At 34.3% G+C, this 24,447-nt stretch overlaps 3 protein-coding genes and 1 non-coding gene across 6 annotated transcripts; 1 reads left to right on the top strand and 3 right to left on the bottom strand.

Moving 5' to 3' along the window:
• Positions 1–365: 365 nt before the first annotated feature.
• Positions 366–4,370, bottom strand: LOC128670295 (protein lifeguard 4-like). The gene is made up of 5 exons (XM_053745857.1): positions 4,187–4,370; positions 3,393–3,556; positions 2,838–2,943; positions 2,119–2,270; positions 366–1,678 (listed from the first exon to the last, which is right to left on the bottom strand). Exons 1-5 carry the CDS (start codon positions 4,250–4,252, stop codon positions 1,429–1,431), a joined length of 738 nt encoding a protein of 245 aa, XP_053601832.1. The 5' UTR covers positions 4,253–4,370; the 3' UTR covers positions 366–1,428.
• Positions 4,371–4,852: 482 nt separating this feature from the next.
• Positions 4,853–11,383, top strand: nclb (no child left behind). The gene is made up of 13 exons (XM_053745853.2): positions 4,853–5,022; positions 5,105–5,163; positions 5,415–5,545; positions 5,891–5,964; positions 6,169–6,274; positions 6,425–6,532; positions 7,247–7,421; positions 7,896–7,992; positions 8,537–8,707; positions 9,111–9,201; positions 9,850–9,931; positions 10,322–10,473; positions 11,263–11,383. The coding sequence occupies exons 1-13, from the start codon at positions 4,939–4,941 to the stop codon at positions 11,334–11,336; spliced, it is 1,404 nt and encodes a 467-aa protein (XP_053601828.1). The 5' UTR covers positions 4,853–4,938; the 3' UTR covers positions 11,337–11,383.
• Positions 11,384–12,034: 651 nt separating this feature from the next.
• Positions 12,035–12,106, bottom strand: TRNAD-GUC (transfer RNA aspartic acid (anticodon GUC)). Its single transcript has one exon. It is a non-coding gene; the product is annotated as a tRNA-Asp (tRNA).
• Positions 12,107–12,346: 240 nt separating this feature from the next.
• On the bottom strand, positions 12,347–23,835 carry Got1 (Glutamate oxaloacetate transaminase 1). 3 transcript variants are annotated; one of them, XM_053745282.1, is made up of 11 exons: positions 23,552–23,835; positions 22,487–22,594; positions 21,103–21,176; positions 20,448–20,556; positions 18,159–18,376; positions 17,151–17,301; positions 16,384–16,549; positions 15,170–15,241; positions 14,308–14,523; positions 13,868–13,895; positions 12,347–12,507 (listed from the first exon to the last, which is right to left on the bottom strand). In XM_053745282.1, exons 1-10 carry the CDS (start codon positions 23,661–23,663, stop codon positions 13,883–13,885), a joined length of 1,239 nt encoding a protein of 412 aa, XP_053601257.1. In that variant the 5' UTR covers positions 23,664–23,835; the 3' UTR covers positions 12,347–12,507; positions 13,868–13,882. The 3 variants fall into 3 exon arrangements, with proteins under 3 accessions (XP_053601257.1, XP_053601256.1, XP_053601258.1); XM_053745281.1 differs by lacking the exon at positions 13,868–13,895; XM_053745283.2 differs by lacking the exons at positions 13,868–13,895; positions 14,308–14,523.
• Positions 23,836–24,447: the final 612 nt, after the last annotated feature.

The following is a 24,447-nucleotide window of genomic DNA, read 5'->3' as shown; positions in this document are numbered from 1 at the left end:
ACCCAACATTATATAAATATAAAACTAACAAACAGGAAATTAAATACTAAGGTATTACTTATTTTTATAGAAATTTCTCCCAGTAGCCGACACGTTTTATTCCATCTGAAGGATCTGAAATTTGTTTCTAATTTACAAAAATCATTGTTCGACTAAGTTTATTTTTTATTTAACCTAATGAGAGTTTAGAGTACGGAGTACGTATTATTCGCGTAATGTCCATCAATCAAATCAAAATGTCCCGTAGTATCAAACGTACATAGTATTCCTAATAATAATAGTCAATTTTGTCAATTCTTCATAAAGTCCACTATATCAAAATGTGCAAATACTATTGAATGAAATTGTAAAATAAAAAATAGAACTCATATACATAAATATTTATTTCACAAGTCAACAAAGTACACATTTTGTGTTCCTATATACTAAAAGTTATTGGAAAAGGAATGAGAAAATTAAGAACAATTTCACGAGTCAATTTTAACAATATTATAAATATAAAAATTATTTTTTTCTTTTCAAAATTTTTCTATTGTCAATTTTTTTTTAGTTCCATATTTACACAATTTTGTTCACAGCCATTGTCGCTATTTACAATCGATTTAGGGAAATAGTCTAAAAATAATAAAAGCATTTGGACAATTTAATATATTTTCATTGCACATCTAAATGTAATAAATTGTGAAACAATTTGCTTTTTACATAATTACAACATAACGTTTTATATCTTGTTATAATAAAATTTTGAAAAATATTGGATAAATTACATTATAATAAAAAAATACTGATACGTAAAATAACAAACCAAACGTCAATTTCTGCATGTCTTGTGACATAGACTTATAACAGACAAAATCTGATATTAAAGACATATACACTTCAACACGGGACATAAGTTCGTCTTATATTTTATGAAAATGCACCAAAACATTTAAAAGTTCACAAATCTTGGAATAGGGATGAAAATATTTAAGTAGTAATTTAGTGAGTGAAGGACGTTATTCATATTTCTCTCGCTATAGGAATGAAATCTTTGGAATTATATGGGAAATGGATGTCAAAGTTGCCGTCAATATATATAATTATGTTATTCTGTATTGTCTTTGGAATCGGTATTGTAGTTTTAGACTTAACTTTTAGCTGTATTCGTATAAAGTATAAATAAAATTTTAAATCAATATAAATGTATAAAGTTTTAAATCAATCAATCCTTATATATTATAAAACAAAGTGTTCTACCGCGCCCGCCTGCCTGTTTGCATGCAGATTCCTTTCAACAGTATTTGTAGGTATTTGTACACGGGAACGAAGTCACTAGCATACGGTAATATGTGATATTTCAATGTTCTAAATAAATATTATCATTGACGACAGCTATCGCGTCCATTTAACAAAGTCGCTCATTCGCTATAGTCCAAAATTACGCGTTTACTTATTCATTTCATTCAAAATCCTGAGTATATGCAAGAATAGGTTAATGATATCCATGTATAGGTTGATAGTGGCCAGTATGTACTCCTCGGGCGAGAGAGTTGTCATCATCATTTGCGTGTCGAAGATGAGGAAGAAGCTGAACAGAATCGCTCCGGAGAAGGCCAGGGCCATCTCTAGGGCAGAGCTCTGGATGAAAATCTGAAGGAAACCACCGATAAGCAACACTGACAGACCGGCCACCAACCTGGAATGTGAATTAAAGTAAACTTATTTAATTGAAAGATGAAAAACTTGATAAAATAAAAGAATAATTTAAATTATATTTTGGTTAGATTGGATATTATGATATTTCATAAAATCCCGAGGCGACCCGATTTGCTCTTTTACCGCTAATAACCGGTACCACCAGATGGTAAGTGATCACCACTGCCACACTAGAGGAACCACTCATGCGTTTCCGACCGTTCAAGAAGCCTATAGTGTATGTGTAAGTATATAGTGATAAAGACTTATAGTGACATAGGAGAGAGCATATACATATAATACAAAGAAGTATGGATTCTCAATGTTGCAAACCACTAAATTCAGATAGTAGGTTTAATTCATTGTGACATCAATTTGTAGTCATGTTTTTGGCAAATAAATATTTTCTTTCTTTAACTAGCATTCAACTCAAACACTCACCCATATCCAATGAATGTGAAGTCTCGCTTAGTGTTGAGTGTGTACAGAGTCAGAGCGAACACGACGGCAAACGTGAGACCAAGCGCTTGAAGCACCACAGCGGTGTTGTAGAACGACACTATAGTGCCCACAGTGTAGGCTTGGACCACAGTCTGAAAATATGTAAAGACGTTTCCTGAATCCATTCCAAGATCCCCGAATTCACCAAATCTGAACCAGCATGGAAAATAAATTTTATTATGGTAGAGAACATTAAAGAGAAAAGAACGTCACTCAAAACAATAGAGACAAGAAGAGGAAAGATGTTCGCCACCTTATACGACACGACGACTTTATGAAATACTAGCCTATATTGCCAGGGGCTTCGCTCCCGTGGGAATTTTGAGATAAAATTTAGCCTATAGCAATCTTCGATATTGTACCTTTTTAATGGTGAAAAAATTTTGGAAATCGGTTTGGTAGTTTCGGAGACTCGCCTCAAACATACAAACTCACAAACACTTTCCTCTTTGTAATAATAATATACACAACAAAAATAACACACTTAGAAATTTTTTATGTGTTTTTTTAAATAGATATTATGATTCCTGAGGAAGGTTAAGATGTATAAAGTTTAATGTACAATAAAAATATCCTTCTTTTGAACAAGGATAAACACTTGTAATGTGCCACACAAAGACCAATGAATCACAAGTCATAACAATCAAGCAATAACTTACAAATGCAGCGAGTAGGTACAAGTTGGCTGGGTGGTCTCGCCTTTTGAAGATGAGTGCGATGAGCGTCACCATGCTCAGGATAAACGCCAGGCCCACCATCCAAGTGCTAAAACATAGATTTATTTGAGTTGGTGGATAGATGTATTAACTTCCTCCTCGTGTTCTTTTTGAATATTTTTCTGTGATAGTCTCTGTAGCCTCTAATGGTCATCATGTTTGAACCACAGTCAGGTTAAGATGGAAAATTATCTTTTTCAGATTGACCTGGTTCTTGGACATTTATCTATATGCATGTTGTAAAATATAGTAGCTGTATCGTTAGTATCTATAACACAAGTCTCAAGCTTATTTGCGTTTGTCCAAATATATAGGACAAATGGCAGGTTAACTCAATTGAATCTGTGACGATTGTCCATTGTGTTTTGTCCATTTTGTATTTGTTTATTTTCTATAAGTCTATTATCTTCTTCAAATAGAGCACTTGGCATACATGTATATTAAAAAGCTAACATGTTTTCTAAATTATGAAATACTAACACACAATGATTGCCTTACTTCTCATGGATAAAACCTTGCACTGGCTTAACCAGGAGGAATACTCCAGAAATGGCCACAGTAGCAAGGAGTTGTACAGACAGCAAGCCATAGACTTTGCGGACGAAAGCTAGTCGTATCTCCCTGTCAGCGTTCAACACATTGTTGCGGTAGGCAAAGTCATCCTGTGATAAGAAAAATTGTAAATTTTCATAGAAAATTATAAAAAAAAAAACAGAAAACTTTATAGTGTTCACAGACATGGATGTGAAAATCAAACTTTCAAATGAAACTATATTGTTTAATTTTAGACCTTCATTTTATTTTTTGTCTCCATTTATGGCATTTGGGGAAAACCAGCATCACTATGCTGGTCTGGGCTCACGCCACAAGATTATGCTGAGCTAAGACCATTTAAGTACAATATCACACATATTTTATATCCAGTGTAATAAAGCCTATTATACTAAATAAAAGTTCTTTCTTCTTGTAATCATTTTAAACCAACTGAGATAATCAATTTCGAGGAAACGACGTTTTACTACTCTTATCTTGGATAAGTTAGTAGTCCAGTTGCGACGGTGATTTGCATAGGCAGGTAGGTATTGTGAAATCAATCAATAGTCATCCCAAAACTATTTCCCGTAACGTATCAGCGAAACCGTCTGCAAGTTCTACAGAACCATATCAATACATGCTAAAACTAAACAGTCAAGATGCTAATGTTGACAAAGATAAGGTAAATAATGAAGGCCAGTGACGATTCTATGAACGTTTCCCATTCACAATAGTTTATTTTTGTGTAACATTCTTACCTCTATATTTTCCTTTCCTCCAAGTTCACAGTCATCTTGTGCCATCATCAGTGGTATGGAAGCCATGATAATTTCGTTTCTCGCTTGAGTTTTAGTGAAAATACAAATAAAAACTGCTTTTGACTTGGTCGGATCAAGTTTTGAGAAGGACTTTCCCGTTTACGTGTTTTTTTTTCTTTCATGTGACATTGACATAACAATTTTTTTATCATTTGCAATATATAATGTAATTCAGCTTTCTACAATCTACTCGACTCGGCTAATCCAACCCGATTTAAAGTTGATTGTCTAAATATTACAAAGTCGTTGGACATTTCGCTATCCCTGGGCTTCGCAGCGTCACAACCCAGAACCATGTCCGAACCATACCTACCGGAAACTTACAGGAGATGAGAGTTCCGATTTGGAAGACGGCGCACGTATTAAATACAATAAAATATTGTATGTGTAGGATGAGGAAGAATATATAAAACAATAAGGCCGTCCTGATTCTGTTTTTTTTTTCTAAACTTGCTGAATCGATATCTTGACATCTGAGTACAAACGTTATGGTAGGTAATTATGTATATTTTGTTCGAACCGTGGTGACCCATCACATGACTGAATCCCACAGTTCCCAAACCAAAGAAAACCAACCAATAGTAAAAGAAAATGACAATGTCATGACGTCTAATTAGTGCATGATGTCAAATCATCAGTTTGGCACGTTTTGTTATTGTTAATTTAATTCGCATTATATTTAAGCGATAAAAATGGAAGAAAACACTCCTACAGTTAGTTTAGTATCATGTATGCATTTTGTCCGCCGGGGTATAGCAAAAGCAGTACCTGAAAAGGTAAAAAAATAATACAAGGGGTTATGTTTTTGCAATCCGAAAATTTCATTTAGAAACTCTTCACGTGTTTGTATGTTTCTAGATTGAGCTCACCGAAAAAGAATTAGCAGATATAATTAAACAGACTGCTCACGATTTAAGGTAAATATTTCTTTATATATGTGGTTAGGTTATCATAAAAAAAGGTGTGTTGTGGTCAAAAGTTGTTAACAAATTCAGCCGGCTACGTCACAAAAGATCTCTTTCACAAAATATCCCTTCAAAAAGTTTCGCACGATTTTTATTATGTGTGAAAATTTTCCATGAAAAAAAAATCAGTTTAAGTACTGTAACTTGTATTAAAATATCTTGGTGAATTTTAATGCAAATTTTAATATTAATGAATATTACAGAATAACAGAGCGAGGTGAAGATGTAAGTGATGAAGAAGACGAAGAAGCTGGTGGTGGTGTCTCCGAGCCTGCACCACCCACTGATCCTAATGATAGATTCAACTTTGCTAACTATGACAATGAAGATGACAGTATGTTATTAAACAATTATTAAAAAAATGTATGTTTGTAATTGATGACTTCAAAATCTAGTGGTTAATGTTGATGAAATTTTGCATATAGAGAAGCCCAATATTTAGGAGTACATAACATAGGCTACCATTAACTTTAGAATATGTATCTAACAAATAACAATTTTAACTTATGTTGGATGTTTATGAAATTAGCATTTATTTTAAATAGACAATCTCCACACAAAGCATTGGCTTTCAAATTGCATAAATTCAGAGTATGTTGAATTTTCAATGTAAAAGTAATATTGAATCTTGAATTCTTAGATATTAAGTGGTGTTGATATGAATATTATACCTTCACAGCAAATCCTGTTGGGATTGGAACAGTCGCCACTTTGCCGAATTTGGGGGACCTCAGTGAAAATGTGCAAATCAGGGTATGTAAAGAATATCAGTTCTCCCTTGAACATTTTAGTTAAGTTTCTAATTTGTTTAAAAAAAGAATATTTTTAATTTCATACTAAATATTCGCTGCCAGTATATCTGACTTGCACCTTACTACTGGCAGCTAGTTGTTTATACAAATATAATAATATAACAACACTAAATCATAATACCTAAATGAAGTATCCTTATTTCAGACTGAAGGTCCAGACAGTGATGAAGAGGACGACATAATCAAGCCTGAAGACAATCTCTTATTGGTGGGACATGTGGAGAGTGACGCCAGTATATTAGAAGTTTACAGTATGTTTAATTTGTTTTACAACTGTCATATAATCTAAAAACTGTTGGGTATAATTTCCATATTTATTATTATTTATTTATTCACATTTTAACTTCTACATAAACATATTGTTTTAAATATTGCCTTAAAGCACAAATTGTTATTTGCAGTCTTCAACAAGGAGGAGGGTTCGTTCTATGTCCACCATGATATCATCCTGCCGTGGTTCCCTCTGTGCATCGAGTGGCTCAGCCACGACCCGACAGACTCTGGGCCAGGTATAGTTTATTAATTTATGTATTTAATAAAATAAAAAAATCATTCAGGGCCGACGACAACGCGCCTGTGACATCCCTGGTGTTGCAGGCGTTAATAGGCTGTGGTGACCATGGCATGCGTCTTTGCTTGCTCAGTATTATAAAATAATAAACAACTTACATTTATTTTTTTAAGAATTTCCAAAAAGAATTTTCAAAAATCAGAGATAAATCAGAATAATAAACCTTGCACACTTATATGTTACTTATTTATTTATTTACTATATTGCACATTATTAAATTTAAAAAAATGTACACTATTGATGGTTACTGTTAATTTTCACAAATTAAATTAAATATATTGGGACAACTCACACAGATTGAGCTAGCCCCAAAGTAAGTTCGAGACTTGTGTTATGGGATTCTAACTCAACGATACTATATTTTATAACAAATACATATATAGATAAACTTCCAAGACCCGGGCCAATCAGAAAAAGATCATTTTCCATCATGACCCGACTGGGGTTTGAACCCGGGACCTCTTGGTTCAGTGGCAAGAACTTTACCACTGCGCCATCGAGGTCGTCAAATATTGGGATATGATAGGAACCAACACTGTTTAAATGAGATGCTCATTCGGAAGTGCTAATAAACTGATTACATTTGAGAAGTAGTCTCAAATTCATATTATTAAGATCTAATTTCTGATTGAACCCTTGACGTTGTCTATAGGTAACCTGTGCGCCCTCGGAGGCATGGACCCGGTGATCCAAGTGTGGGACCTCGACATAGAGAACTGCCTGGAGCCCGTGTTCAAGCTCGGCCGGAAGCCCAACAAGAAGAAAAAGACCAAACGAATCGGACACAAGGACGCCGTGCTTGATATGTCTTGGAACAGGAACTTTACGTAAGTCAATAAAAAAAATGTTAACTTAGTTGTAATATAAATGTATATTATATGTATGATAGTTTGTTGTTAAAGTTTAGCTAAACAATTTATATATTAATCTATACTTCTATACTATTATTATAAAGAGGTAAGCGTTTGTGATATTTGTATATTTGAGGCGGGTAATCTCCGAAACTACTGTACCGATTTCAAAAATTCTTTCACCATTAGAAAGGTACATTATCCAAGATTACTATAGGCTATGTTTTATCCCGGGCAACATCTAGTAAACTATATATGTATAGCATGAAAATGATTATCATGAATTAATTAAAATGTGTTAAATTAAGGAAAATGTAGAGAAATGTTATTTCAGCAAAAGAAAAAAATAATTATGCAGAAATATCGCCCATACGAAAAAAATATTTTTTTTTTAAATTAAAATTTCGCTTTTTGTAAAAAAACTTTTAGTAGCTAAAGTTTGTCTTGTAGACACGTGCTGGCCAGTGGATCAGCGGACAACACGGTATTGCTATGGGACCTCGACCAGGGCACGCCACACACTAAACTATCATACTTTCAAGATAAGGTAATCATTTACGTACTTTCTCCCTTTTCAGTATTGTCAGTTGCTTCCGCAGCCTCAAAGCGTCGGAGCCTAGAGTCCGCTTTCTTACTGTTTCTTCTCAATCGACTCAACTTTGCGCTGTCATCTCCATGCATATTTTCCCAGACCATTTGTGTCCGTTGAGTCATAACAAAATTTGGACCACTGTTGCTCAACGAGAAATAAAATTTCGATATGTAGCAGTGTTTGTTACTCATTGGGAATAATGTTAGTTGTATTTGGAAACACTGTTACAAATCGATAATATTCTATCCTTTATACAAATCTTGGTTGCTAGGACTAAAATTACTATTTACCAGCTTTTGTCCTCGCCTTTTTTCTCTTTAGTTTTGTATTATACCAACATTTGTATTAAGATAAAATACTAACCACATTTGACCCAAAGCTCCGGAGCAAAATGTATGGATATTCTATTTATGCATCCACCTTATTTTATGTTTATATCACTTTATTTTACGAAAATAAGTACATATATTTAAAAATATACTTTTTTATAAATTTTCAGGTCCAATCAGTGTGTTTCCACCCTCTAGAAGCACAGACGTTACTCACCGGTTCTATGGACGGCCGAGCGCGCGTAACAGATTGCCGCAGCGCTGAAGGTCACCGCGCGTGGACTCTGCTCAATGAGATAGAAAGAGTCGCGTGGGACAGGCAGAACCCATTCTGTTTCGCTGTGAGTTATCCTGCATTTCCATAAATATTTCAACTTATGTCACGACTATTATAGCTAACTCGCGTCAACCCGTCAAAAGTATATCAGTGTTCATTTGTGTAATTAGACTTCTGAATCTGCTTAAAGAGAAAAGATATGTGTTGTAAAACCGGGCACACGATGAAGGACAAAAGACCGTCTATCCTGTTTCTTCTCGTGCATTTCCAATATATGTTTATCTTTATTACACGAGCGAAACGACAGATATGTTCATGTCTATATAAAATGAGAAAATGACATTTTGAGAAAAGGACATTGTGAGAAAAAGACGTTTGTATATACTACGTGCTGTATATACTAATATGTTTGAGCAAATAAACATTTTTTTCTTTCTTTCTATATGTTTCTCTGTCAACAATTTCAGATGAGCAGCAACGAAGGGAAAGTGGCATATGTGGACTGCAGACAAGACGAGCCGTTGTGGACAATACAGGCGCACGAGAATGAAGTCACGGGTAAATTCCAACACTAGTGCTACGAGTGTAGTACACATATTGCATGCTTGAATTACACATTTTATAAAAACAATGCTGTATGACACCGAATTCGCAATTTTTTTGTCTGTTGAAGTGACCCACTGCTGGGCAAAGACCTCAAATGTCTTTTACCACAAATCTCTATCGAGGGCACAAACAATTAATATTATTAGTTGTTCGCCGCGAACATAGACCACGTGATTAGATAGACACGATATTTTTTTTACAAAATTCTAAATATTTCAAAAACGACTTAACGGATCGGACGGTTGCCCCACGAACTTAAAAATTCGATTGACCAAATTATATAATAATATTCTATTCATCAAAATCAGACCAATGGTTCGAAAGTTATCGCGTTATATAGGTACATACAAAAAAAAATATTTTTGCCCCCAATTTGATTTGTAGACTCGCTTGCTTCGCTCGGTCAATTATCATCCATCGCCATCTCTTTCTATCTGTCCCTGCGCCTACAATCGATATTTTAGCCAGTCTAGTCCATATATAGTCCATGACTGTCTCTAAAATCCAATTTTATTTATCTCATGAAATTTTAAATTATGTACATTAAATAAATATATTATTGTATTTTCTAATGGCTAACAGTATTAAAATAATTGGCAGGTTTGATTATCAGCGAGTTGGTCCCCGGGATGATGGTGACTGTAAGCACTGACGGCAAAATGAAGACTTGGGACATATCTAGGTTGGTTTAAATTATATCATCGTGTTGTTCCGCCCTAGAATAGGTATATAATAATTCTTCATATTCTCGTGGATGTCGTACGCAAATAAGGGACAAATAGTCTAGCTGATAGACAACATAAAACTACATCTAATAATTTTTTTTTGTTACGCTAATTCTGGTTGTGACGTCACTTGTACGCATATTAGCGTTTAGACGAGCCCAAAAATGTGTGAATTTATTTTTGTCATATCTTTGAAAGTGTTGTCTAATTTTTTTCACTGGTATTGTTACTGTTTCTATTATTATCGAATTACCTTCGAATAGTCATCAACACAATTTCATAATAGTAAACGAATTTCTTTTTTTTTTTTTGCTTTTTTTGAATTAGAGTTGTACTTAATATTCCAGTAGTGGGGCAGTGCAAGTGAGCGAGAGGCAATGCCGCGTGGGCGCCGCCCTGTGCGCGGCGCTGTGCCCCGAGGCGCCGTTGTCGCTGGCGGTGGGCGGCGACAACAAGGAGTGCTGCATTGAGATGCTGGACTTGACCAACAGCGATGAAGGTCAGTGACCTCACTGTTTGCATCAATTAGTGGGGCGTCTGGGGGTTAACACTGACAGTGAATGAATTTAGATCACAGATGTTTAGGAATTTCCTTTTTAGACTATAAATATAGATTGAAATAGCCCCAAAGTAAGTTCGAAAGTTTTACTATTCCAACTAATATTATAAATGCGAAAGTAAGTTTGTTACCTCTTCCCGCATTATCTATTGGACCGATTGTTATGAAATTTGATACACGGGTAGAAATTAACCTGGAATAACACATAGTATACTTTTTATCCTGAAATTCCCACGGGAGTGAAGCCCGGCGGCATGCTGTCGTCATAAATACGATGTTACCCAAATGTAAATATGTTTACCAATTTTTTTTGTGCTTCCAATTGTTAATTTTATTTATGTTTAAAGCACATCTTCACCTGTTAGATAGATCTTCTGTTATGGCGTGTGGTCCCGCCCTAGAATAGGATCACTCCAAACCCTCCCATAGAAGTCGTACGAGGCGACTAAGGGACATGTGCTCAACAGCTGATAGGTAACAATAGCGTCCCCATAGAGGGTTGACGTCAGGCAGGCTGCTGGTTGTAAAAGCATAGCCAAATCTTCAAAATTTAATGATTGATTATTTTACGCGAACCCCAGGCTTCGGGGCGTCACAGTTCCGAATATAACTAGGAACACGCGAGGAAGAGTGAAATAAGGGATACCGCGTTGATGAACAAATATATCACTTTTCTTTTGTGTTATAAGTTTAAGGCAGATGGCGATTTATTTAATTTACTTATTTCAGTTTTAAATCGATTCGGCAGCCGGCCGCTGGTTGCAGTGAGTACGGAACCAAACGAAGGCGCTATGGAGACATAATCATATATTATTGTTAAGTTTAATAAATTATAAAAAAAATAATCTAATTGTTTTATTATTGTCTGGTGAAGGTGTGAAGCACCAAATTTTATACTAAACCATTATAATACCTTTAAATAGTTAACCCCATTTATACTACGTGTATTTCTGCATGAAGAATTTGTACTTAACTAGTAGACTTGTTACTATTTAACAAATTATTACTTTAGAGTTCTTACTATTAACAAAAAAAGTCGACTGAGTCACATATACATGATATGAAATAATTTCAATTGCTATTATATTTATCACCTTTTCTCATGAATTCATAACATTAGAACATATTTTTTATTTCAATTCTCCAAAGATTGAAGTATATGAAACAAGGCGAACTTTGTTGTCAGGGTTGAAATAAAAAGTCCAAATGTTAATAAGGTGTCCAGAAGCCAAGAGTTTTATGGCTAAGGTGTGGGAAGCCGTTTGCGTGGTTTGGACTACCGCTTCGGGTGTTTCCTGGTCCATGGAAGTCCAATGCCGTTCGGGGAAATCCCCCGGCTACTGTTATATAAACTTTTGCCGTTTGGGGTACATAGCATTTGGGGTGGCATTTTTGAATATTTTTTTTTGTTTTTGTTCTCTTTTGAATAAAGTGAAATGACTATATGTAAACTTAAAAAAATAAATCTGATAAAAAAAACATTTTGTAATAAAAACGTGTTCTCTCCGGCGGGGAATCGAACCCCGGTCTCCCGCGTGACAGGCGGGGATACTGACCACTATACTACCGAAGACTTGGAAGGAATGGCGAAAATGTGAGACATTATTTACCAAGAAAATTTCTATAAAATAATAGGAAACGCTTTGTTAAAAACTTTTCTTCATATCTACATATCGATAATATATGGTACTTTGCAAACTGATAAACTTTTTCTTACACCTATGTTATGATGGAATGAAAAATATCAAGAAACAAAAATATTTCTTCAATTAATTTTTGCTTTGATATTATTTATACTGGGATGATAACACAATTTTAATATTCAAATATTTTTATTAAACATAAACATAACAACCGACAATGTATAAAAACAACTATATTTGCAATAAATAATACACGATTGCTTCATAATACCCGAGTCAAGCACGTTGTATCACCGACACGTACAGCCATTATAACTTTGCACGGTTGTCGCTGAAAAAGAGTAAAAATTTTAGTAAATGTCATCTAAAACTCACTTTTTTATAATATAATTTTGTGTCCCACTACTGGGCTTTTCTGCTTACAATGCGGTTTCCCGCCATTCTGTCAAGAAGCGCTAGATGTACTTTTGTGGGACTGATTCACAGCTTGCTGATAAATATACGAGTATAGATAGTATCTGACAGTTTATACGTAACAACATAAAAAACTCTATAGAACATTTCGAACTGACACCGTTATTGTGTTTCACAAGTGTTGGATAGAGCTAACTGGCCAATCACTTCAGGCAGATTTATCTAGCAGTTAATATATATCTGTCAGATTACAATAACATATTATATCAGAGAGTAGCCAAACTAGCCCTAAACCTATGAATTTATTATTTTTAGGACATATTTATTTTGTGTATAAAGATCATTTTCTTTCGTTCACTACAAGGGTAGCAGTTTCCGTATGTACTCATACCGACAGAATACAACTTTATGTTGCCCGCATGTAGGTTAATGTCATAGGTTGGTAGTTTTGGTACCATAAAAAAAGAAAACAAAAAAGATAAGTACCTAGCCAAATATAGAGATAAAATAAAACTACTTCAGAAACAAGTGAATTATGTATTTGCAACGTATATTACAAGTTTTTTTTCTAAAATTATAAGTGTTTGGTTACATATAGCTAATACAGTTTATTGCACAATCTAAACGCGTTTAATACTGCTAACATTGCATGTTATTAAAGATAAATATATATGCATATTGAGATATAAAAACTTACATATAACTTTTTTATATAGAAGCAAAAGCAACAATACCTCTACGGCAAAATCTACAGTACTTAAAATTTTAATGTCCATTTATATATAGATAAAATGAATGCAGTTTATTCTATATACAATACATATATATATTTTTAAATACAATGAACACATTTACACGTCGACGGCTTATTTGTTTTATAAAAAAATGCATACACTATACAATATGTGTGGTTGATGTTTCAGTTAATTTAGAAAATCACAGCCTATTTATTTTGTTTTTAAAACTATATTTTGTGAAAAAAAAATAAAATATTTATCTACTTAATATTGCTTTTGACTAATTAATTAACAATATACATAGCTACATCATTGGTCGGGTAATACGATTATAACATTATAAAAATATGTTGAGACATGATTTAAAAAATGAAACAATAAATGAACACAAACATAATCTCAAAAACACCGCAAATAAGAAGTTTTAAATTAAATGAAAGAAAATGTAACTGCCAAATTATAAATTTGATTAATATAATATAATATATGTAAAAAACTACGATCAAACTACAATAAGGTTTTTTTAATTTGTTTACTTACACTTAATTCTGTTTCTCAACAGGGACATCTAAAAATGTTAAGAATTATTATTGTTAAATTGAGCTAAACATCGAGACCTAAAAATTAATTGAGACAGCATCTTACGTTAATCATTTTTGACAACGTTAAACATATATGTATATATATATATATATATATGATTTGTTTTTGTGTGATATCATCAGTCATCGGTCAAACCGAAAAAAAAAAAGGTTAGGTTTTTTAATTTACGTAAATAAATCTGCGTATTATTTGTGGCCAGCTCTAGGTAAAAAATACATTCGTATACAATACACACATAAACGCAACGGCTTAAAATAACCAAAACATATTTCTTTAGTTTTTTCGAAAATATAATTGTTTCGCGCCAGCGCTACATTTATTTCGTTTTGCTTAGCAATCGTGGTAACATATAAAAAAAAAAGAAAAAAAAAAATTACTCTTCAGCCGGGAATTTGGTGACCGCATCGTGGATCGCGTTGGCCACATATTGAACGTTGCCTGGGTTTAGTCCGCAGATGTTGATGCGACCCGAGCTGAGCAGGTAGATGTGGTACTCCTGGACGAGGTACTCCACTTGCCGCTGGTTCAGGCCCGTGTATGAGAACAGACCTATTTGTTTCACTATGTGCTCCCATGTGCCAGGGGTGCCGAGTCTAGGGACAACAAATAGTTAATCTCTATGCGTGTAAAAATTTAATAAATTTTGTCAGGGTGGTTCGCAGTGCTTTTCGACCGCTGCGGCCGCGCTGTCATTACGATCCGTCTATTTTCTTAAGGAAGGAACCATTTCCAAAACCAATCATTCCTAAAATTGACATTAACACAGTACAGATTAATTCATTTAAAGTTAAAAAATAAAACTAATTTTTGTCGTTAAAATTTGAAAGATTGTAATGACAGCGCGACCGCAGCGGCCGAAACGCTTTGGGAACCACCCTCAGATGTTCAAATTTAAATGTGTTTCAAAGCAGCAAAGTACTCGCATTTCGATCACTGGTGAGAAAACAAGTCGGCTCGTCCCACGATGATGGTTAATGATCTTATACAATAGCTTGTTATTAAAAAGTTACACATTATAGTTTTTTTTTAAATATAAATGTATCCACAGGATATATACTATTAATTATGGTTAATTGACGAGAAACTTACATACAAAAAATAGAACTTGAAAAGGGGATCTAAGAAATCAAAAGATATAATAAACGCAATTAAAAAATATTATATAATTTAAAATTTGAGAAAATGCCTATAAGTAATATCTGGATGTATGCTTTGAATTTGACAAGAACAAGGACTTACTTGACAAGTTCCGCTCTCAAAGCTTCTCTCATGTCTATGACTCGCGCGGACATCGCCTTGATGTGCGACCTCCTGTTACACAATTATACGATATTAATGTATGAAAATTGACGTTTGTGTGGCCCCGGGGCGCAACTAGTTTAGTTTATTATCAAATCAAATCATTTATTCAGAAATTAGGCCTTCACAAGCACTTTTTCACGTCATATTCTAAATTAAATGATGTTTACCAAAGCTACAAACTACTAGCATTTCGGAACGACCACTGCTGAGAAGAAATGCCGAAAGAAACTCATTCAAACAGTGTTGGTCCCTATTATGCCAGAAGGGCTTACCATTTTTTAAATATAAATTTATGTATAATTTTTTATCAGTAATATAACAATGTAAGTACACAATATTATTATTTAAGACCTATATTTGTTAATTGACGTCCTTGAAGATAAGGCTGCGGTGAAGTTTGTTGCGCCGCTTCTTCTTCACCTGCGCTTTGGAAGCCGGCAGTAGACTTAGTTTAAGTAATTTTTTGACGTCAATAAGTGATGTATATCATCCTAAATTTAATAAAGAATTATGAATTTGAATTTAGTTTATATTATTTAGGGGATTGTTATGAAATTAGGTATAACAGGTTATATTCTACCCGTGTACCAATTTCATAACAATCCGTCCATTAGATTTTGCGTGAATGTGTAACAAACATACACACATGCATCCTCAAAAACTTTCGTATTTATAACATTAGTATCATAATGTAAAAAATAACTTATTCAAATCAAATATATTTAAAACTAGCGTCCCGGCCCGGCTTCGCTCGTGTAAAACCATAATAAAAAAGAAGCCTATGTTACTCCTAAAGGTTTCATCTATCTCTGTGCCAATTTCATCAAAATCGGTCCAGTAGTTTTTGAGTTTCTTCATTACAAACAAACAAAAACAAGAATGAAAGCTCTTGTTTCATGGATATTTGAATATACGTATATTTACAAAAACGGTGTTGAGCAAAAAATAAACACGAAAATATCCAAATCTATCGATTTCATCATTGCATCTTTTATGTACAAGTCCAAATTTTAGCTTCCAACTAGACAGCGGACAAAGTGGACACGAAAAATTTTTGTGTGCGAAAATTTTTCGTGTCCACTTTGCACGGTCGTCGACATCCCTAGACGTCATCAAGAAACACAATAACGTGACTGACACAGAACACTGACCACTCGTCAAACAGCTGGTTGTCAGCCAGCACGCGGGCGACGACGCGGGCGCCGTGCGCGGGCGGGTTGGAGTACATGCCGCGCACCACCCACGTCAGCTGCGACTTGATCGCCGGCACATACTTCGCATCCTTCACCACTATTGCTAGGTTGCCCACACGCTCGTCTGGCCGGAGGACAAAACAATTACGTCGTTGAAAAAAAATTCTATAACTAGTTGTTCGCCGCGAACTCGGACCTCGCGAACACTATTAATTTTTACATTATTGTGAAAATTTTTCAAAAAGGAATTAACCGAACTTATATATTCTATTGACAGATCCTATATATCTTAAAGTTATCGCGTTACAAACAAACATACATACAAAAAATGTGTGAATTTGAATTATTGGACATGATTGACCAATCGACTGGTTAAAATATAAAATGTATGATGGTATTTAAATAATCGAACACGAATTTGAATGTATGGTTTGATTGGTAGAGAATGCCATATGACGTTAAGTTCACAGTTTGTACATACTTTCTTGTACATTCATACTACAAATGTTAATTACCTATTTATTTATTAACTACTTTAATATCTACAAATAAATGTCGAACAATTTAAGACTACATTTAAATAAATTAATGAATTAAAAAAAACTGTGATATTAATGTATACTGACGTACCGATAAATAAATGCCGAATACAGAAGATTTAAATAAAGAAATAAATACAAATGCAGAGCTTTTAAATAAATAAATATTAATATGTGTATACTGACTGTAGAGGCCGAAGTTCTTGGCGTAGGACTGCGCGCAGACGAGCTCGAAGCCGCGCCGCAGGAAGTGGCGCACGGCCCACGCGTCCCGCTCGAGGTCGCCGGACGCGAAGCCCTGGTACGCGCTGTCGAAGAACGGGAACAACTTCCGCTCCTGCACACCACCTCCGCCGCTTTACACCCGTATACGTTTCTTACAACTAGTTGATCGCCGCGAACCAAGACCTCGGGAACTCGATAAATTTTCAAAAACGAATAAACACATGTTGATGCCCCGCGAAATTGAAAATGCTACTGACAGATCCTACATGCCTTTTAAAATTCATCGAAATCAGACCAACGGTTCGAAAGTTTTCGCGTTACAAACAAACATACAAAAAATGTTGGCCCAAGTTGACTTATAGACCTCGCTCGCTCGGTCAATTACTACTTTTTTTATGTTCGTGTTCGTTCGCTCATAACTTTCAGGTCAAAGTCACGCTCAATGTCAAATATATTATCAATATCTCTGTTTCTAAGCAATGTATCGCGATGAAACCTATACTAGATTTTAAGTTAGAACATGCGCTATACAACTGAGTGTTTTAACGTTTTGCGCGAACAACAATGTTTTTACGGACGTATGTATGTGTGTATGTTTGTTACTCTTTCGCGCAAAATCTACTGGTAGGATTGTTATGACATTTGGTAGAATATAACCTGGAATAACACATAGAATAATTTTTATCCCGAAATTCCCACGTCCCTGGGCTTCTAGACAACACAACCATGTAAGAAATGTTGGGCACCATTTCTGCGAGAATGAGAGAGAGAATTAGAAATTGTGAAAATACTGTTCTGAATGGGATCGTTTTTTTTTATTGTTTAGTAATAGCATGCTCTTCAGTTACAGATTTTTGCACACTCATAGTCGATAAAACTTACTATTAACTGACTTTAGCTTATTTTGACACTAAATTTGTCCTCGTGTTTTTTTGCAATAATTGTTTCTATCAGTCAAAATGTATGTACCTCCATGATATCAGCGATCTTCTCCCACTGTTCGTGCGTAGGATCAATGCCGGTGGGGTTGTGCGCGCACGCGTGCAGCAGTACGACGGAGTTCTCCGGAGCCGCCCGAAGGTCCTCGATAAGGCCGTCGAAGTCGATCCCGCGCGTCTTCGGATTCCAGTAGCGGTAGGTGCGGGCGGAGGTGAAGCCGGAATTTACGAAAACTAAGTGATGATTTTCTAGAACAAAAAATATTATATAGGGACCAATCACACAGATTGACCTAGCCCCAAAGTAAGTTAGAGACTTGTGTTATGGGATATTAACTCAACGACACAATATTCTATAACAAATACATATATAGATAAACATCCAAGACCCAGGTCAATATGAAATAGATCATATTCCATGTTGACCTAACCGGGGATCGAACCCGGGACCTCCTATATACTGGGGTTCGAACAATTAGAACTTAGTACAAGTCTCCATGGGTGTCTATGACATTTCAACGCTTCTCATTGGCGAGTGATTCCGCCCTATTCATGAATACTGTACGAGGCGGCTAAGAGACACATAGCCTTGATTGATAGGGAAAAAACTATCACATGGAGGATTGATATTAGGCAGGCGGCCGGTTGTAAAACCACAGCCGAATTTACAACATTTTCTAACGCTGTTTCCGGGCCTTAAGTTCGCGGTCTTTTGTTATACTATATCAGAAAAAAATATATGTAAAAAAGAATAATGGTAAGCCCTTCTGGCATGATAGGGACCAACACTGTGTGAATGAGTTTCCTACGGCATTTCTCCTCAACAGTAGTCTTTCCGTAATGTCAGTAGTTTGTAGCGTTTTGACTATGGGTATAATAAAAAATTTGACATGAAAAAGTGCCCGTGAAAGTGTGATTTCTGAATGAATTCCAATTTTTTTAATCTCCATATTTGATTATAAGCTTGTGATGTTATCACTCAGGTCATCTTATGCCGTCATTCAACGTTAAATGCCCATAACTCTTTTGCAGTTTTAATCAAAACGATAAGGCCAGTGATAAGAGATGCTTTATATATCAAACAAAACACTCATTGTAAGTGGTTTATATTTCATTTATAGATTGGACTTAAATCAGGATACAACAAGAATTAACAAGTACTAATTTAAAAAAGTTACAACACTGGGATTGATAGAACGAGTTTATTTGTTAGGCAAATTAAAAAACCCCCCGACATTCAATATTGATTTCGCTACAACTTTTGAACGGCTGAACCGATTTTGATCTATCATATCTAAGTACCACATCATAAAAATTAGCTATCAAATAAGAAAAACCGCATCCATATCGGTTCACCCATAGATGAGCTACGGTAGTGTCACGTAAACAGACATACAGATAGACACACTTAGCGGTCAAACTTATAATTATAACACCCCTCTTTTTGCGTCGGGGTTTAAAAACATGTATGTACCACAAATTTATCCAGCCAAGATTGTAAAAGACAATCAAGAGAAAGGTATGCGAATAAAGATTCCACTAATCGGCTATTTGAGCCCGCGAATTTATAAAAAACAAATGAAAACCGCCCTAACAATTTCCGGTTTATAGATTTGAATACCTACATAATTTCAGCTTCCTATTGCAACTGTAACCCGTCAATAATAATATCATATTCATCATATTGCATCACGATGCTATTTTTGTAACATAATTATAAACACATACATTTACGATATGACATTAGATTATCGTTATCTTTCATTACGTCATGCCTCGTTATTTTATGATTCAAAGTATAGACAAATATTTATAAAACGTAAGTTACATTGTGGACGGACAAAGAAGCGCTTTATTTTCAGTTCTTTCTTGATTTTAACGCCCCAATATTTCAAATATAGTGGTATAGCAGAACTCCAGGAATACAGTCTACACGGGTACGGCCACGTCTTGTGTAAACCAGCAATTACTTAAAACACAAATGTTGACTAGTATATTGCTTCTGCCCGGTCCTAGATATGGCAAACTCGAATTTCGATTAAGTTAAAGTTGGATCTCTGATTTTTTCATCTCATTATTTAAAACAAGCTGTTGCCCACAGCTCTGCCCGCGAAAAACTATTATTTGTCCTCGGGTCATAAATATCACAGGCAGACTAAGAGAGCGTATGAAATGCGGAATTTCGCATACCTATTTCTCGCGCGCGTATCGCCTCGGTTGGAACGGACTTTAAATCGGATAAACGGTTTAGCCGTAAAAGCGTGACAGACAGACTTTCGCATTTATAATACTAGTAAAGATAAATCATAAAATATCTCACCCCACGTAGGAGTGGAGTAGTAGAAAGTGTTGTATTTGAGATGTTTGTTCAGGAACTCCGCGCCGACTCGCAAACTGCCCGTGCCAGACAGGGTTTGCACGCCGAATGCCTGTTACAAACAAACAAACAAATATGTCACTCATTCAATCGTTAAGATTGCCACTGAATCAGAACAATTTTAAAATTTAAAACATATTATAAAATACAAGCCCTTCCCGGCTTCGCTTGGGTAAAAATATTTTATATATGTACACCTAAATCTTACTCAGTAATCACAATGTCTATTAGTGAAAACTTCATACATAAGAAAACCTCAAAACAACATATACTTAAAAAATAAAGTATAATGAAAGAAAAAAGAGAAGAAAGTAATTGTTACCTACTTCCCTTCCATTTGCTCATTATTCTAATCTCTGAGAAATTTATTATTAGCTACTTGTAAGCAAATATATTTTATCTGTTTCAGATTAGTATTGGGTTTGAAGTTCTATCCTCCTCCTATCAAGTGGGTCGCAAGGTCAAACATTTTGGTTAGAAAGTTTTGATAATGTTTATAGATAAGACAGATAATATTAATAAACACCTGCCTAAATATAGCTAATAGCAACTGTTTAACTAATACCAACATAAAATCTATCGCAGATCAATTACTTACACGTCCTGCGGCAATGGCGGGGTGGTCAGCTCCTATCAGCATCGCCACGGAGGCGTTCGAGAAATTTTCCATACCTACAAAAAATACATGAGCTTTAGTAGCTTGGCTATATTCAGCAGTGGAAAGAAGAATGGGTGGTGGACTCAAACTATTGAAATTGAAACTTTGTTATTCAAAGTATATTGAGTAAGTAAGCACCTATCTATTTTCAACCATCAAATAACTGTTTACATAGTTTTTTAAATAATTCATCTTTCAGCTTCTTCACGGTGGTCATTACATGTTTACATATAATACATATAACCGCGTAGAATATGAAAGATAATATTTATCAATTTGACAATGATACTTTTAATGTAATCTTCAATCCAATATGTGGTCTGACAATCTATGAAATCAACTACCTACTGGAAATTACTTATCTAGCTGCATGCAATGTATATAAAGAGCTGATTGGCGACTATTAAGTAGTTATTTCATATTACAGAACTTAAATATTAATGCTGGGACTATACAACAGTGCGAAGCGTCATGTAATTTCGTGAAGTTTTGTCATAATAAAACTTCGTGTAATGTGACATCTTGCACTATGAATGTCATTTTTGATGTGCGAAAGAGTACAACCACGATTGTTGCAAGCGCTTACATGCCATCGCGTATGCTTCGTCGTGACTCTCAGTTTATGACCAGATCCAACTCGATATAATGAAGCTTCATCATAGCTCGATAGTGGAGCCCCAGCATAACACATTCTAGTTTAGAAACTTATTTCTAGAATAGTTTAAAAGAAAAATTCTACAAAATAGCAAATAACATATTTTTTTATGATAAGTGGTGGCTTCAATAAAAAAAAAAAAAATTGAGTACTTTGTATTATCACGCTATTTACAAATCAGTTAGTTTTAATCTGTAATGCCATAAAAAAAAAACTAGATTACAATATTTTTTTGCGTTTCTTTAACAACACTTGATTGTGATAAATATTTTGTTGTGTAATATTTTTTTATATGACTGTGATTTAACTTTTGTGTTGTTGATATTTAAAATACTATAAGTATTTTTTAATACTATAATTATACCAACTATTATTTTTCGACTTGATTTTTTAAAATCTTTATGGGATGTAACTTTTTTTATTCATTTTGGTACAAGTCAATGAGAGCTTGTCTTTAATATTCTTTAATTTTAAATCAAAATCATCACATAGCAAGTAAATCAACTAACACATACTAATTAATAATAATATGTATGTACTAGTTGACAACATGTAGGTAGTTAAATTTGTTATATAAAACATATGTTATATACATAAACAACATGTTAATTCCTGTTTCACATCATCTAGTTGCAACAATCAACAATAATTAAAACAATTATCACTCACCAAGTACTGGCAGGTATTCATGGAGTAATGTGTTGTCTTCGGCCATTTGTTTTTCCATTTTCCTAACCACTGGCAAAACCCATGGCTTCCCGAACTCATCCCTGTATGCTGTGGGATACCAAAATTATTTAAAATTTCTTAATAATATTATAAATGCACACAAAAATATTTATTTTTGTCACATATTGACAAGAACATAGACAATATTTGAAAAAAAAAACAGTTTATTGTGACTTTTAATTTCTTGTTGTATGACAAATTAAAGATATGCAAAAAAGACAATTTTTACACCATATACTAAATACAGATAAAATAGTTTATTAACAATATTATTAAATTTTGTAAGTATACAAGGCCTACTAGATTTCAAAATTCTAATAAAGATTTTATCTCTATGATCTGGGATAAATGTAATATTTCTATTAATTATACAAGGTGTTTGTTCAATGGTACATATAAAGCCGTGACAAGGCCATACCCTGAGGGTCATATAAGTTGTATGGTGATGAAAAAAAATTTATATCTTGTAATATTTTTTTCCATACAAAAATAATAATATACATATTATTTTTATGGGAAAAAAGATGCATAGGTATATACAGTCTGTAGAATGTGCAATTTCTTATTTTATTTACGGCTTTGCACATGTGAACATGTGAATTATTTTGCTAAAAATACCCTGTATTCTTCTCTGCACTCCTATAATTAAATGAGAAGTTTTCTTCAATATGTATGCAAAATGATAAAAAAATTGTTGAGTAGGTAGATAAGGCGTGAAGGATAACAACAACAAACAAATAAATCCTCTTTTACAGTTTATAATAGTTGGGATACCAATCTATACATTTGTAAACAAAATGTATCATATATTTAGAAGTAGATACAGAAATAGTACAGCTGTTATGAAATTGTTAATGAGTGCCTAGTCAACTCTTGAGATAAATAAACAAGTTACATAATAGTTGAGGTTGAGGGGTTATGTATACTAAACGCAATATCACTAATATTCAACAAAAGTACTCTGTGTATTCGACATTAAACTAGTGTAAAGCAAACAACACTCACCGCCGACACTTAAATTGACCTTATTCTGAAAGGTGTCCTCAGAATACAACTTCATAAGCTGAAAAACTTCGATCGGCGGACCTTGCTCAACTACTTGGAAGCGGGAACTCATATTTGTTGTTTTTACCCACGTCCGCCCTTAACCAAATGCTATAACCGAATACCGCGCGCGAGTATCGCTAGTAAACACCTCCCTCTAAACACAATTAGTAATTGAAATGAAAAATATTGTAGATATGTTCGTAGCATAGATCACTATAATCAGCTGAAATAGCTGAAACTTCACTTCGCTCGCTTGTATTGTATTGCCCTTTCCTGACGTTTCAATGTCGCGGCCGTCACTGTCATGCAAAATAATTTTGCGTTTTGTTTCTTTTACTATACCTACTTTTTACCCGACTGCAAAGGAAGGGTATTGCTATTCGCGCGTTTCTTGTATGGTATACAATATTCTCTTTATTAATATCTCCAAAACCTACATTCGTCTTTGCTGTGCCAGTGTTCTTGGATATATGATATAGATGACGTTTAAAAAAAAACAAAGAAGGCGGCTGTGCTACGCTACGCCATGGGATTTGGTGAATGATTTTTTTTTAATACTAGGTACAAAGAATATAAAATTAAAGGGATCAATGCAAGGATTCTTAACCTAAGCAGGCGCGTTTTTTGTTTTAAATCAACACCGCTTGTTGAAAGAAAGGAAGAAAAAAATATTTGCAAAAAACATACTCATGTTATGTATGTGTATACCTAGTATAGTGTTTTACCGACTATGGGCCGCGCGCCTCTTCTAAAATTATGGGGTATACAAATAAATTAAAAGCATAGTGCCTATCTTTGAGTATTTTTCCAAAATAGATACCTATATTTCTAAAAAGTATATATAAACTATTTTT

The sequence above is a fragment of the Plodia interpunctella genome, chromosome 5 (assembly GCF_027563975.2).
Source record: "Plodia interpunctella isolate USDA-ARS_2022_Savannah chromosome 5, ilPloInte3.2, whole genome shotgun sequence".
NCBI classification, from domain to species: Eukaryota; Metazoa; Arthropoda; class Insecta; order Lepidoptera; family Pyralidae; genus Plodia; species Plodia interpunctella.
The sequence above is the reverse complement of the archived record's forward strand: the minus strand, read 5'-3'. Positions and strand labels throughout refer to the sequence as shown.

What these genes read in the sequence shown, in the direction of transcription:
- LOC128670295 (XM_053745857.1), bottom strand. Translation starts at nt 4,252, where the DNA reads ATGGCTTCCATACCACTGATGATGGCACAAGATGACTGTGAACTTGGA. An exon ending in CAAGGTTTTATCCATGAGAA is followed by an intron (nt 2,944 to 3,392) that starts GTAAGGCAATCA and finishes TCTATGTTTTAG; the next exon opens with CACTTGGATGGTGGGCCTGG. An exon ending in TGTACCTACTCGCTGCATTT is followed by an intron (nt 2,271 to 2,837) that starts GTAAGTTATTGC and finishes ACATATTTTCAG; the next exon opens with ACTGTGGTCCAAGCCTACAC.
- nclb (XM_053745853.2), top strand. Translation starts at nt 4,939, where the DNA reads ATGGAAGAAAACACTCCTACAGTTAGTTTAGTATCATGTATGCATTTT. An exon ending in CAGACTGCTCACGATTTAAG is followed by an intron (nt 5,164 to 5,414) that starts GTAAATATTTCT and finishes TGAATATTACAG; the next exon opens with AATAACAGAGCGAGGTGAAG. An exon ending in TATCATACTTTCAAGATAAG is followed by an intron (nt 7,993 to 8,536) that starts GTAATCATTTAC and finishes ATAAATTTTCAG; the next exon opens with GTCCAATCAGTGTGTTTCCA.
- Got1 (XM_053745281.1), bottom strand. Translation starts at nt 23,663, where the DNA reads ATGAGTTCCCGCTTCCAAGTAGTTGAGCAAGGTCCGCCGATCGAAGTT. An exon ending in AGATCGCTGATATCATGGAG is followed by an intron (nt 17,302 to 18,158) that starts GTACATACATTT and finishes GGTGGTGTGCAG; the next exon opens with GAGCGGAAGTTGTTCCCGTT. An exon ending in TTGAGAGCGGAACTTGTCAA is followed by an intron (nt 14,524 to 15,169) that starts GTAAGTCCTTGT and finishes TGTTGTCCCTAG; the next exon opens with ACTCGGCACCCCTGGCACAT.